At 44.4% G+C, this 14,397-nt stretch overlaps 1 protein-coding gene across 1 annotated transcript in view; it reads left to right on the top strand.

Moving 5' to 3' along the window:
- birc6 (baculoviral IAP repeat containing 6) overlaps positions 1 to 14,397 on the top strand; it is a 122,509-nt gene that overhangs the window by 27,450 nt on the left and 80,662 nt on the right. The window contains exons 10-24 of the mRNA XM_054796633.1: positions 267 to 1,907; positions 3,181 to 3,330; positions 3,921 to 4,146; positions 4,380 to 4,540; positions 7,309 to 7,440; positions 7,891 to 8,022; positions 8,106 to 8,272; positions 8,890 to 9,023; positions 10,773 to 10,934; positions 11,033 to 11,164; positions 11,254 to 11,351; positions 11,430 to 11,577; positions 12,354 to 12,487; positions 13,229 to 13,375; positions 13,446 to 13,633. Of these exons, the coding sequence (XP_054652608.1) occupies positions 267 to 1,907; positions 3,181 to 3,330; positions 3,921 to 4,146; positions 4,380 to 4,540; positions 7,309 to 7,440; positions 7,891 to 8,022; positions 8,106 to 8,272; positions 8,890 to 9,023; positions 10,773 to 10,934; positions 11,033 to 11,164; positions 11,254 to 11,351; positions 11,430 to 11,577; positions 12,354 to 12,487; positions 13,229 to 13,375; positions 13,446 to 13,633 (3,752 nt within the window). The remainder of the gene's footprint in view (positions 1 to 266; positions 1,908 to 3,180; positions 3,331 to 3,920; positions 4,147 to 4,379; positions 4,541 to 7,308; positions 7,441 to 7,890; positions 8,023 to 8,105; positions 8,273 to 8,889; positions 9,024 to 10,772; positions 10,935 to 11,032; positions 11,165 to 11,253; positions 11,352 to 11,429; positions 11,578 to 12,353; positions 12,488 to 13,228; positions 13,376 to 13,445; positions 13,634 to 14,397) is intronic.

Here is a 14,397-nt window from a genome sequence, read left to right as displayed (position 1 = left end):
ACTTGTCTCTTTCTGGAATATTTCCACTTTATGCTACTAAAATGACATTCTTTTTCTTACAGCGTAATGATATTTTATTTTTTGTTAGATTACAACTTTTTTCTTTTCATACAGATTTTGACTTAATTCTTGTAAAATGACAGCCGATTTTTTTTCAAGTTTGGTTCTTAAATGATATTTTTAGAATGTGGTGCGGGCCAATCTTGGACACCCCTGTCTTGGTCAATGTGTATTTGTACACGGGTTATATATTTCCTCTGTTTCAGGCCAACCGTCCCAGTGGGACAGCATGGATGTGAGCCTCGGCGTAACAGCGCTCAGTGTACTCCAGCAGCCAGAGGCGCTCCAGTGGGCGGTGGTGGCCAGTGTGCTCAAGGACACCGTCAAAGACTTGGAAGAACTGGGTGCCAAGCCCTCACTGAATCAAGCCAAGGCCCACCACCAGGCCAAAGCAAAGGACAAGGTCCCCGAGCACCACAACATTCCTTTTCCCTGCTTGCTGGCTGGAGGGCTGCTTAGTTACCGTGCGACATCTGGCCATTCCACGAGTGGACCCCATCCCGCAGTCCCATCTTCAACTCGCAGGGTGTCAGATAGTCCCTGTAGAACTCAGGGCCCTCAGCCCTTCCAACCTGGGCCTCTTCAGGACCAAGGTCCAATGGAAATAGACACTTGTCCTTCACAGACTGCTGCTCAGGAGCAGGGCTTCTCTAACTTGGTAGGTTCTCAACCTCCAAGTTCCTCTTCTGTGTCATCTGTGCACAGGACGATACCTGTGCTGTTGCTATACAGTATCAGAGAGACGGACGACAAGTCGTCAGGGCAGGTGTTTGCTCAGATGAACAACCAGATGAGCAAGGGCCTCCACGATGAGGGCTTCACTGTGCCACAGATCATAGAGATGGAATTTGACTCACACGAGCAGCTTCTTCTCCAGGATCCCCCAATCACATACATTCAGCAGTTTGCCGATGCAGCAACTAATCTGGCGGGTTGTGACGGTCTGATGGACAAATGGAGCACGTTGGCTGCGGCGACGACTTCCTCTTCCCCGCCTCGCCCCGGAGCGCTGGTGCAGTGCTTCAGGTTGCCCAAACAACTGGAAGAGGAGAATCTTTGCGTCGACTCCATTACGCCGTGCTTGGACGGCGTCCACCTTCTCGTTGTGCTGCAGCCGTGCAACACAATCTCTCTCAGCGCGACAAACCAAGTTGAAGCTCTGAACAATCTGAACCGCCTGCACTCTGCCCACTGCAGCCAGCAGAAAGGCGACCCCCGACATTCAGTAGCCAATGGCGTGGAAGGCAACCACCAAGAGAGTACAGCACCTCAGTCAACCCTCATCCTGCCTTCAGAGGACCAGCAGGAGACGTGCCCCATTGGAGGAGGCTATCTTCTTCTCTATGAACTCAACTACTCTAGCCGTATTGTGACCTTGTATGAGGAACCTGTCAAAGTGCAGCAAATATGTCAGCCTTGCGATGCAATTACCTCCCTAGTATTGCTTCCTCCAGATTTGCTTGATAGCCGGGAAGATGATAGTGAGGAGACTCCCGAGGAGCCTTCCTCAGGTTCGAAAAATGGCACATTGCAGTGTGGAATTGGCGTGGCAGGCTCTGCGAGTTCTCTAGCACGTACCACAGGTGGTGCAGCCACCAGCAGCAGCAGCGCCGCTGCCACCAGTCCCTCCACTGTCGGCTCAGACCAGAAAGAGTCCAAGATACAAGAGGTTGGCCACCTGGTGGTGACCACACAGGCTGGGAATATTATGATCCTGGACCTGTCCACTTTGGAGGTTCTAACCAAGGTGGAGCCACCTAAAGTAGAAGGATCGACGGAAGAGATGGACCCCTTTGTTTCTGTTACTTATTGCTCTGGGACTGACCGCCTTTGTGCCTGCACTAGAGGTGAGTGGAGTGTTCCCTGATTTAGTTTCCATGTTGACAAAGGTCACTGTAGACTCAGCTGGGGTGGAAGGGCACATTTCTTTGTGCACGTTTATAAAGATGATTGATATGATATCTGCAGGGCTGTCCCATTTATCTTTAGAAAACACACTAAAGCCAATCCAGCGCAGACCAAGATATGCTAAGCAGCAAAATAGAGGCCAGTACATTGTGAAAAATTGGATTGGTACATTGCCTTGATTACCCCAATACTAATACAGTCATCCCTCGTTTATCGTGGTTAATTGATTCCACGATAAGTGAATTTCTGAGAAGCAGGCTTCAATGTTAATCAGTGAAATATTTTTGTAGTTATGACATAGAAAACCTGTCTTCTAAATGTGCTTTGTAACATTATTAGAGCCCCGTAGACATGAAATAACACCCCTATAGTCACCATGACGTTGGTGTTACCCAATACAGAAGAAATAATCAGAGAAAATAAGACATGTTAGACACACATAAGATAACATAGACTCACACGTTAGCAGTTGCTTGTTTTTTTCTGGACAGCGTACTTCCTGCGGTGGTTATTGTCTCATCCATGTAACATCACTGACACCTAGTGACCATCGTAGGATGCTACGTGTCACGTCTTCTGAATGGCTTATAGATGTATTTTTGTACATTTAGCCATGTTCATCCATTCAAGTGCTTCATTTAGGCCGAGTATAAGTACAACTTGCTTAAATATACAATTTTTTTTTTTTTTACTAATAGGCCGTACTCAAAAAAAACAAGACAGAGTGAGGGCGTGATGTTCGAACCACGACTATAAATCATTTTAGATTTTTGGGGGGAGAACAAAGTCAAATACATAGCAGACAATTTTTTATGTGAATCGGAATGCATGTAGCGTTCTTGTAATGCCAATGAGGAAGTGTGGTTCCCAGGATGAACAGACTAGAGACTTGTGTGAGTTGGAAACACGTACAGTGTGTGCTGTTGGAAGTGTACTGCTGTTGATGTGTTCAGGTCAGAATGAAGTTAGAAAACAGCATCGGACTCTGCTTGACTGTGTTGGGACGCTCCACTGTGATCCGTTGTAACAGAGCGGCGTGCTTGCATTTGCTGTACTTGGGAGCCTTTTTTACTGTTTACATTAGCTGCATGTAGGTTTAAACAACAATATCAGCTGACTCATCTCTATTATCCAGTATGTGCCCATCTCCTCTTTAGAGTCTACAGCATAAACTCAATCAGTGGACTTGTCACTAAGTGTTTTTCTCTGCAGGTGGAGAACTTCATTTCCTTCAAATTGGAGGTGTTTGTGATGACATAGATGACAGCGACATGTTCATTGATGGCCCCATTTCTAAAGGGGCTGAACTGTTGCTGGAGGGGGCCAGACCGTCCTCCAATCCTTCTAGCCCTGGGATCACAGGTAGGAAAGAGGAGATTAGATGATTACTTTTGCTTTGCGTATTGGGGCTAGGGCTGGGCGATACGGATCAAAACTCACATCCCGACATATTTGCTGTAGGTTGGATATCGATATATACGATATATATCTTGATATTTTTTCCACAAAGTGAGTTTAGACAAAGTCAAAGCCAAATACGTGTAGTTGTTTTATTAGAATTTAAAAAATCTGATGGAAAAAAATAGCTGCTGAAATAAAATAGTCCATTAACTTTTTGACATAGATCTCGAAAAAGTGAAATATAATCTTCCATCTTAATCAGGCTGCTCTCACGGTAGTCCCTCTGCAGCTGGGTTAGCGCCGTTAGCTCTTCCATCTTGTTGGAGAGAGATAACACGTTCCCCATGATGCCGTCCGCCGTCTTGAAACGTGAGACCTCCGCATCAAATCCAGTCTGTATCGATATCAACGATATACTTGTTTTTTAATATCGTGCTTAAAATATATATCGATATATCGCCCAGCTCTAACTGGGGTAAAACATTTATGTAGCAAAGCAGCCACATGCAGTTGTTTCATCTGATGGGTCATATTGTGTGGCGGCTGTGCAGGAATAGACCTCCTGGTGGACCAACCGCTGACCACAGAAAGCCTAACGTCTCTGGTGGAGTTGACACGCTTTGAAACGTTGACGCCCCGCTTCTCGGCCACGGTGCCGCCATGCTGGGTTGAGGTGCAGCAGGAGCAGCAGCAGCGACGCCACCCGCAGCACCTTCACCAGCAGCACCACGGAGATGCAGCCCAGCACACTCGCACTTGGAAGCTTCAGAGCGATAGGTAACAATGCGTCTGCATGCTTCATGGAGTCATAGAGAAGCCTAAAAAGGACCAATTCATAGCTATAAACGAGGGACACTGTAATGAATGTACTAGATGATTAAAACATTTTTTTTTAACTAATTATTTTGTTTCTTCTCTTTTGGCAGTTTTTGCCCAGTGAGCCCCTGAAAAGCTGATTTGAATGTGTGCGCATGCTGCACTGTATTAACGTATGTGTGTTCTCTGTGCAGTTCCAGCTGGGACGAGCATGTCTTTGAACTGGTGCTGCCCAAGGCCTGCATGGTGGGCCATGTGGACTTCAAGTTTGTCCTCAATGCCAACACTGTCAACATTCCTCAAATCCAGATCACTTTATTGAAGAATAAAGCGCCTGGCCTGGGCAAAGTTAATGGTGAGGACGCTCATTTAAGATGTGTCTTTATTTTCTCACACGGCATCCCTGTCTGTTTTATTTCAAATCCTAAGTGCACCCACTTGGCACTGCTTGAGGGTGTTGAGCATAGAATGGGGCGTGGCAAGATGCACTGACAGCCTATTCCTGTATTGGTGCAGCTAAAAGAGCTTCTTCCTTTCCAGCAGGAGTTGAATGCTGAGTACAGTGGAACCTTGGTTAGCATGTTTTTCAGTTTACGCCGAAAATGTACGATATGCAAAAATTTTGCCTCCGTTGGCATGTATTTCCTGTTAAGCATACAATATGTCACACGTCTAGCCGTATTAACACACTTATCTTTCTTACAAAGCATTAGCACGTTAGCATTTGGGATTGCTACCGAAAATGGCACGGTACTTTGATAGGCGCTGACTGAATTTTGCGCCGACTCAGGTAAAAATCAAAAGGTACCACATTTTGGTACCTAAACAACCAGCCTTCGTGCCACGTTGGTGTAATAATCAATTCACAAGCAAAGAAGACAAAGCCAGAGGGGACGGGGCAATGTTGTCACCTGGGGTGTCCAAAGTGCAGCCCAGCGGCCATTTGTGGCCCACAACTTGTTTCAAACAGCCGTGTTTTACCACCAAAACACCATTTTTGTATTGACAAATGAATTAAAATGGTCTGAAAGTCGTAGGTGTGGGGTTTTTTTTTTAGTCTTTGATACGTACACAAAAACTGTAACACGTCGGTAGATTGCATAAAAACATCTTTACAGTAGTACAGTCGTCCCTCGCTATGTAGTTTTTGGACTATTGCTCCCTCACTGTAAAAAATAATTAATAAATTATCGCTCTTCTGTGGTTGACAATGGCCCATTATTTGTAAAAAAAAAAATATATATTGAAAGACAATATATATGTAGTATTGTGGTCACGAGGTGTAAGTAATGTTCTGAGACTTGACGTTAGATGACATTATCTTGCACACTGCATGGAGACTGGCGACTGAGCCAGCAGAGCTGAGACGGACATGCCATGGCTGAGATCCAATTAAGAAAAAAATGCTCTCCTCTGGTTCCATGTGGAAGTTGTAAGTTTTTGGCTTCTTTGTCCTTCTTCCCCACTCGGTTTGAAACACTTTCGTAAGTTTAGAATAAGTATTTAATGCTGTAGCCTGCACAGTGTGATGTAAACAAAGAATAATAGGGGACGATGTAATTTCATGTCTACGGTGCTCTAATACTGTTAAAACATGTATTTAGAAAGTCAGAAACAGGTTTCACGCAAATTCACTTATCGCAGTCGCATCTGGAACCAGTTAACCGTGATCAGCGAGGGATTCCGGTTATACTTTATTGATTAAAGTAAGACTGGAATGTCCATATACTGTAAGCAATCTATCACAATGGTGATTTTATTTTTTTTTTTTTCCCACAGCTAATAGCATGTAGCTTACAAAGCCATCATACATTTTTTCTGGAGAGGCAAGTAAAGGAATAGAAGCACATTGAGCTGGGTTTGGATTGCAGTTAACAATTTTTTTTAAAGGATTCTTTAATCTTGCGAGATAGGACTGTTTTTGCATATAACTCCACAAAAAAATGGTCAGAGCACTTGGGAAAAAAAGTACAGAACAAGGTTCTACAAAATATCAGACTGATCCAAACAATGGAGGATTATTATTTTGGTGTGAATCACATATCACATTGGGGGGGAGACTATGGCACTTGGTTTAGGTCTGCGCTCTTAGAGTGCTTCTACTTCGTTTTTTTTATTGAACATGGCAGCAAAATAACCCACAATGATGCCAAAAAAGTTGCAAGTGCCAGCATTTTGATGAAGAAGGTGAGAAACACTATTGAATTCAAGAAATAACTCATAACAAAATAACTGTCATCCGTGTGGATATTCATATGTATTCATATGCTTTTTAAATTGTTTTCTGCATATAAAACTAATTGTTCTCCAGGGTCAGGCAAAATGATCTGACACATTTGTAGGTTAAATAAAAGGCAAATAAAGTAAAGAAACAAAAAAGTGTTTTTATTTTCAAAAAGTACATATGCCATTTTTTTCCATATAATGCCATTTTGCTTTGTTTCTTTATAATGCCATTGTTTTTCGTTCGTTTTTCAGTTGCTGCCATGAATTGGACTGCGTGCTTTCATTGTGGAAACGTTTATCAAAACAAACAAATCTGTAACTGCAACACAACGAGCATTCCGTTTGCACTTCAATCTTGGTAGACATGATCCCGTACCAGCTCGAAACACGATCTTGTTATGGTTACCAACTTCAGAGCTATGGGATCTGCATTGAGTGTATGGACAATAATGGATCCCATTTGACTGATTTAATTTTTAAAACATAATGAAACAGAATGGCATTATATGTACTTTTTGAAAAGTTTTTGTTTCTTTACTTTATTTGCCTTTTATTTAACCTACAAATGTGTCAGATCATTTTGCCTGACCCTGTATATTTAAGAAGTTTTGGGTGTTCCGAACGGATTAATTGGATTTGCATTGTTTCTTATGGGAGGAATCGATTCGGTTAGAGTACGCTTTGGTTTCAGTCGGACCCTCTGGAACATATTAGTGACGCAAACCGAGGTTCCACTGTGCTTTGCTGCAATTGAAAGGCAGTGCGCTTCCAAACCTAAAGGTGTGTACAGGTGCAGTCAGTCTGTTTGTTCTGGCAGCTAGCGAAAATCACAACACATCACAGTGCAAACACTTGACACTGTTGCACAAGTACTTATTCTACAAATGTCTTTGACAGAGGCAGCAGTTGACAGACAGATCACATTCCCCCTCTCCAATGTCCTCCATGCCAACGGGGAGAAGAATGGTCGGCCTTCAATGCATGACTTTGCTGAGGACATCCAGTTTATGGACACTGAGGAAGCATCAGGTCAGCAATGAATTCTGCTTTCCTGAATTGTGATTGTTCAGCCTATGTACAGAGCTCATTGCAATCATTCTGTAGTGAGTGGTTTGCTAAAGCATGACCAGTTAGCTAACTAGACGTAGTTTTAGAGTTCATTGCAACACAATTCAAATACATTTGACTTGCATTTCTTAACATCTGCAGAATTTGCAGCCTAATCAACCCCTAGATTCTGTTTTTATTGGCTGATCCCGCAGTTCCGTCAGCAATTCAGCTAACGTGGAAATCATAGGGCCTTAGCAGAACTACCTGTTTTACTGTGCATATGACAATTGAATCTTAATAATTGATATTGACTGAGAATGTGCAAAAATGTAAGGACAAGTGGCTGTACTGGAAACTACCCAGCAGTCATATTTAACATTGGAACTAGACATTGGATAGCATGTCCATTTCATCCTGGATCTGTTGTAGGCTCCTTCTTGTGTCCATTTTTGGAAGACCACAAGGAGGACATCTTATGTGGACCAGTGTGGCTTGCCAGCGGGCTGGACCTCTCCGGTCATCGAGGCATGCTGAGCCTCACCAGCCCCAAGTTGGTCAAAGGTGGCAAAACGACATGCTTGTTGAAATCTGAAGCCATGACAAAGAGGTGTCTGTGTTGCTCAGTCTTGTTTGTTAAACTGTAGGAATGGTGGGTGGAAAGTACCGCTCCTTCCTGGTTCACATCAAGGCAGTGAGTGACAAAAACATGGAAGACAGCCCCAGACCCATGGTGAGAATGCCCAGTGCCAAGCCCCAGTGCTCCAAATCTCACTCACTGTCCACTCTGCTGCAGCGGGCTCAGGCCTCCAAGGTACTACTCTTTTTTTACATTTATAGTCAGTGTTTTAATGCAACACATTACATTCTGTATACATGAATGCCATTTCTTGTTCAGGATTAATCAGGGGGGTGTCACGAGACTCACACGAGAACGAGACGAGACAAGATATTAACTTCTAAGAAAAGTACAATGAAAAAATCTGATAAATATGACAAATTGCAATCTACTAGTCATTTCTCCCGCGTTACACTCTTCTGCACTCTGTTGCATATATGCTAGCGGCCCCACCTCCACCCAACAAGACTGTATGACTGACAAAAGGGCTCACGCCGTTCATGCCGTTGTTCTATGGAACTATCACGCCAAGGTGCTGGAACCACTGCACAGAGTGAACCCTCGTCCTGCTTGTTAGGAGGCGGGAGACGAGGAAAACACACACGCATGCAGATGGCGATAAATTGAGGCCGGCAAAATAAGCTAGTTCATTTTTATTTATTGCCTGATTGATTAATTTGTCAATCATCGTCCCAGGCCTAGTGGCCACAAGGCAGCAGGAAGTCTTGTCACGTCTTAATCTCGCAAAATTTCGTGACACACCTCATAAATCATGTACACTGTCAAACCAAGTCATGTTTGTCTTTGCGTAGGACAAGGTGTCTGCCACTAAGCCAGAAACCCAAGCATCATCCAAGAAAGTCGAACATCTACAAGGCTGCGACCTTCTGCAGGAAGTATCCATCACCATCAGAAAGTTTAAAAAGACATCGGTTCCAAAGGAGAGGTAAAATGGCTTCAAGTCTGGAATACCACCTTACTGCCGAACTTAAGTTTGAACTCCTTTTTTTCGTATCAAACAGCGAACAGTACATCCCCGCTGTTTGCAGGAATTACATTCCACGCCTAGCAAAAATGTCCATTTTGCTTGCACCCACACCCTAGACTGCTAGCTTGATTTGGACACTCTCCTCCGATTTTGGATCAACATTTGCAATAAAAGTGACTGCTTGAATTAGTAGATTAGATTCAGTTGCAGAACCCTCGCACCTGCTATCTTCAATTGCCATTGTTGACTGGCGATGGTAGCTATCGAAGAATGATCCAAGCTTAAGCCTCTAATGTGCCTCACACGCTTATTCAACACATTTTAAAGTATAAAATGCATGCGTACTCACCACTAATTAATGATGATGGACAGAACAGATGGAGTCAGAGTTGTGGTCTAGCCCAGGGGTGGCCATTACGTCGATGTTGAGCTACCGGTAGGTCGCCAAGGTAGTTTGGGTCGATGGCGTAAACGTCACTTTGTAGTTGTCATATGACATCAGCTGACAGCTGACATTAGGCTCCCCTCCTGATTCGCACTTGCTCGCCCGGAGCGTTTCAAGCTACACACGAAGATGCAACTTTCATCTTTATTATTGTGATTATGGATGAACTAACTCTGCGGTAAGATTCAAGATTCAAGAGTTTTATTGTCATATGCACAGTAAAACAGGTAGTTCTGCTATGCAATGAAATTCTTATTCTGTTCATTCTCCCAGAAAAAGAAAGAAAGAAAAACACAAGAAAATGAATAAGAACATCAGAAACATAAATACCAATAAATTAAGCAACAACAGAAGAGACATGAATACCAATAAATAAATAAGTAAATAAAGTGCTATGAGTGTGTGTGTGTTGCGTGCGGCGTGTGTGAGTGCTTCGTTGAGAAGCCTGATGGCCTGTGGGTAAAAGCTGTTTGCCAGCCTTGTGGTCCTGGACTTCAAACTCCTGTAGCGTCTGCCTGACGGTAGGAGTGTGAATAATGAGTGTTGTGGATGTGTGCTGTCCTTGATGAGGTTGTGTGTTCTTCGTAGGACTCTAGTTTTATAAATGTCTTGCAGTGAGGGGAGGGCTGCCCCAACAATGTTCTGTGAGGTCTTGATCACCCGCTGGAGTGCCTTCCTATCACGTGTTGTACAGTTACCGTACCAAACAGTGATGGAGGCGGTAAGGACACTTTCCATAGTGCATCTGTAGAAGCAACTCAGGATTGTGGTGGACATGCCAAATTTCCTCAGTCTTCTCAGGACGTACAGTCTCCTTTGGGACTTCTTGATCATTTGTTGGGTGTTGTGAGGTCCTATCTGATGTGTGTGCAGCGTGCATACTGAAGTGCTTGCCCCCCTCACCCAAACTGAGAGTTCCCGTGGTTGCAGCTTGTGCTCCCCTCGCTACAAGTTTTGAGTCCGGATTGTAAGAAAGTTGACTGTAAAAGCTACTGCTTCCAATGGCCACACAGGGTGCCGCCATCTTGCAGAGACGTCATTACGTGGTTCATGTATGCTGTATTGTGAAGCCATAAATGGTCAAATTTGCATTGATGTGAATGCAGGATTGTGAGCATGCGGGGATCCACTGTATGACGATTTTGAGATGTCCTTCAGGCCTACGCCTCATGTTTAGGTCTCCCTCGTGTTTGTACCCTTTGCTTTATCTGGAATATGAACTTATTTCCAAGTTTAAAACCGGGCTTCCTCTCCTGTTTCAGGGTGCAGCGTTGTGCAATGCTGCAGTTCCCAGACTTCCACGAGAAGCTGCTGGATGCATTGTGTCAGCGGATAGAGGGTGGCCTCTCCCCAGAACACGCTCAAAGCCTCATCCTTGACATCCTGTGCTGGCTGGCTGGTGTTTTTGCCAACGGCCCTTGCAGGTACGAGCGAGCCTTGCCATGATGATGATGATGATGATGATGATGATAGCATGTCATTTGCATGGGACTTGATGTTGTCCTCCTGGCTTGTTTTGAAGCTTACATGAAGGGAAGGAAGGGCTGCTGGTGAAAACCAGGGTGAGGCTGATGGATATTGTCTCCGTGTGTTTCTTCGAGGCCGGCCGGAGCGTAGCTCACAAGTGCGCTCGCTTTTTTGCACTTTGCATCAGGTAGGAGAGCTGATTGATGTCTTTATTGACAAGGTTCATCTTTGCTGCTCAGATGATGTGAAAGTAAGATTTTGCTCTTCTCGCTGAAGCAATGGAAAAGGAGATCCGAGTCAACAGGGTTTTGGCACGAGCCTGCTGAAGGCTCTGCTGGACAACATGCAGCGCTTACCTGCTGCAGCAACAGGCGGTACGTGTCTGAACAACAACGCGCCGCACCACCCCCTCGTCTTAATTGGACTCCTCTCCTTTCTATGTCTTCTTCCAGGCTCGGTGTTCTGGTACTTTGTGTTGCTGAACTATGTCAAGGAAGAGGACCTGGCAGGCTGCAGCACCGCCTGCGCTTCCTTACTCACAGCCATCTCCAGACAGCTGCAAGATCGACTCACACCAATGGAGGCACTGCTGCAGACCAGGTTTTTTTTTAAAAACTTTATTATTCTATATTTTTCCCCTTTCAAGGTTTCAGTTTGTGCATTGTGCAGGTTATACGTCACATTAAAGGTGGGAGAAAGCTGTGAAATTATTCCTTCTTTTTTTTACATCACAAAAACCTGGCATTTGAACAGCGGTGTGTAGACTTTTTATATCCCATGTATCTACCCATGAAAATACCTGAACATGCTGGTATGCTAATGTTAGCAGGCTAGCAATGCTAACATGCTAACATCTACCATGATAGCGCAATGTATCGGAAAGGCTAGATGTCCCGAATGCGTTGAGAATTTAGACTTTGGACGGTCTGAATCAGCTGGGACATATGGAAGTAGTTAGAAGTCTTGCATTTTGCATTCTGAAAAGTGGGAATTCTTGCTGTGTGGAAAATGGCATGAATGTTGAATGCTTTGATGTTGGGATGGTCTGAACCGGTTGAGAAGTGTGGCAGTAGTAGCAGGTAATCCGTTTTCGGGAAAAGGGTCGATTTTTGGGAACATTTTCAATTTTCGATCACCTCCAAAATTTAATCAATTCTTCCATATCCCATTTCTGACAATTCCTGAAAATTACATCCAAATCCATTCAGAACTTTTCAAGTTATTTTGAACATAATCAGATGAACATAAACGATGAACATGACCTCTGCGCTGTGCTTGGCAGAGGTAATAAGCACAAGCTACAGTAATAATTGTCATGTTTTTAGCCTTTTACAAAATACAAATGGGAAAAAATGCAAATTTCGGTTTTCTTTCAGGTACGGACTGTACAGCTCCCCTTTTGATCCGGTGCTCTTTGACCTGGAGATCAGCGGTTCCTCCTGTAAGAACGCCTTCAACAGCAGCATGGGCGTCCAGTCAGATGAGATTGACCTGTCTGACATTCTCTCAGGTAAAACCAGTCGTACACTGTACGCTTAAACACTACGCGTGTCCCCAAAGCGGGACAGACCTAAGTGGCTTCCACTGTACCTACACACTAATCCCTCATTTAGCACCATTCATTGGTTCCAGACCCAACCGGGATAAGTGAATCTCCGCGAAGTAGAATTTTTTTATTTCTAAATGGAATATTTTTGCAGGTAGAGCCCAGAAAACCTGTTTACAACCTTCTAAATACAGTTTGTAACATTATTGGAGCCCTCTAGACATGAAATAACACCCCTATCGTCACTTTACGAGCCTATTACCCAAGACGGTAGATATAAGAGAAAATAAACCATTTAAGACATAAATAAGACTGGTGTTCGTGTGTGTTGCTGTAAATGTGTTCTGGTGCAAGTGGAGCTGAGTGGGGCGCAGACAGGAAGTGACGTTAGGGGTTCAGAGTTGAGTTTTAGCTTTGGGTGGGTTACAGTCGCAACAGTAGCCCGTTTGTATTAGGCATTATTGTGCCTGTTGTTGTGAGATCATTGTTTGTTCCGTAGGTGTAAGGGGTTAGGGGTTAGGGTTAGGCATGAACTGAGTGAGCCCTTTTGTCAGTCAAGTGAGGGCAATTGCGTACACACAGAGTGCAGAAGAGTGTAATGTAGTAGATTGCAATATATTGTCATTTTTTTCATTGTACTTTTCTTAAGAAAAGTAATGTTATCCGTGAATGTTCTTTTTGCTTCCACTGCTGTTATTCCTGCAGGGAACGGAAAAGTAAGCAGCTGTGCAGCAGCAGAGGGAAGCTTCACAGCATTAACGGGGCTCCTCGAGGTGGAGCCTTTGCACTTTACTTGCATCTCTACTAGTGATGGCACACGAGTGGAGCGAGACGACGCCAGCATGTTCACTGGTGAGCGGGACTTCTCGTCACAGTTTCTCCAAGGCAGCCGGGCCTTAACGTGTGTTCTTCCAACCCCCAGTGAGTACTTTTGGTGTAACCCCTGCGGTCGGCGCCCTGTCGACGGGAACGGTCGGCGAAGCTTCGACAGCTCTTAGTTCTGCGGCCCAGGTGGCGCTGCAGTCTCTGTCCCACGCCATGGTGTCTGCAGAACAGCAGTTACAGGTCCTACAGGAGAAGCAGCAGCAGCTGCTCAAGCTGCAGCAACAGGTGAAAAGAACAGAACCAGAAAAGAACAGTCACAGTTGCTACATGTACACTGCTCCTAAAACAAGAGATGCTCTATATCGGCGATATTGGCTTTCCTACCGATACCGTCCAGCACTTCATTTCTGATACTGATACATAGGCCCGTCTCGATAATTGAAAAATCGATTAATCGAACGACAGGTGGATAATTATGATGCCCTCGTTCAATGGACATGTGCATGTATGCGTGTGTTTCATCTGGTTGTGCCACACAGGCTGGATGACAAGAGGCTTCACTTCTATAGTTGAATGAGTCTTTGTGGAGGCGGGTTTGCAAGCTACTACCCTACTACCCTAACAGCAGTTCGCTTCGTCAGCCAGCATACACTTACATGAATGACGTCACAAAAGTGATAGTTTGTAAGGCAAATGCCACAGCCACAGTGTGGGAATATTTTGGTATTCAACAGAATGAACACTGCAAGCACATGAACACCGACGACCGACACCGACAGTTTTCTCAACTGTGAAAACAAAACTACAGACTGAGGTGCCTCGGGCAGCAGAGCCTTCGTCCCAACGCTTACTGAGGCGTTTGATCGGCAAATATAAACAAAACAGTGCAAAATGGTACGCGCTCACAGATGGTGTCGCTGGCTACATTCTAAAAACATACATACAGGCAACTTCTGTGTCACGCTAACGTCTCACACAGATTCACTGTAATTGAGTACCATCTACATACACCTCTCATGACAATTAAGGATAAAATGGTCTCAAAAAAT

Source organism: Dunckerocampus dactyliophorus, chromosome 13 (assembly GCF_027744805.1).
Source record: "Dunckerocampus dactyliophorus isolate RoL2022-P2 chromosome 13, RoL_Ddac_1.1, whole genome shotgun sequence".
In the NCBI taxonomy this organism is placed as follows: domain Eukaryota; kingdom Metazoa; phylum Chordata; class Actinopteri; order Syngnathiformes; family Syngnathidae; genus Dunckerocampus; species Dunckerocampus dactyliophorus.
This window is presented reverse-complemented; position numbering and strand designations above follow the sequence as displayed.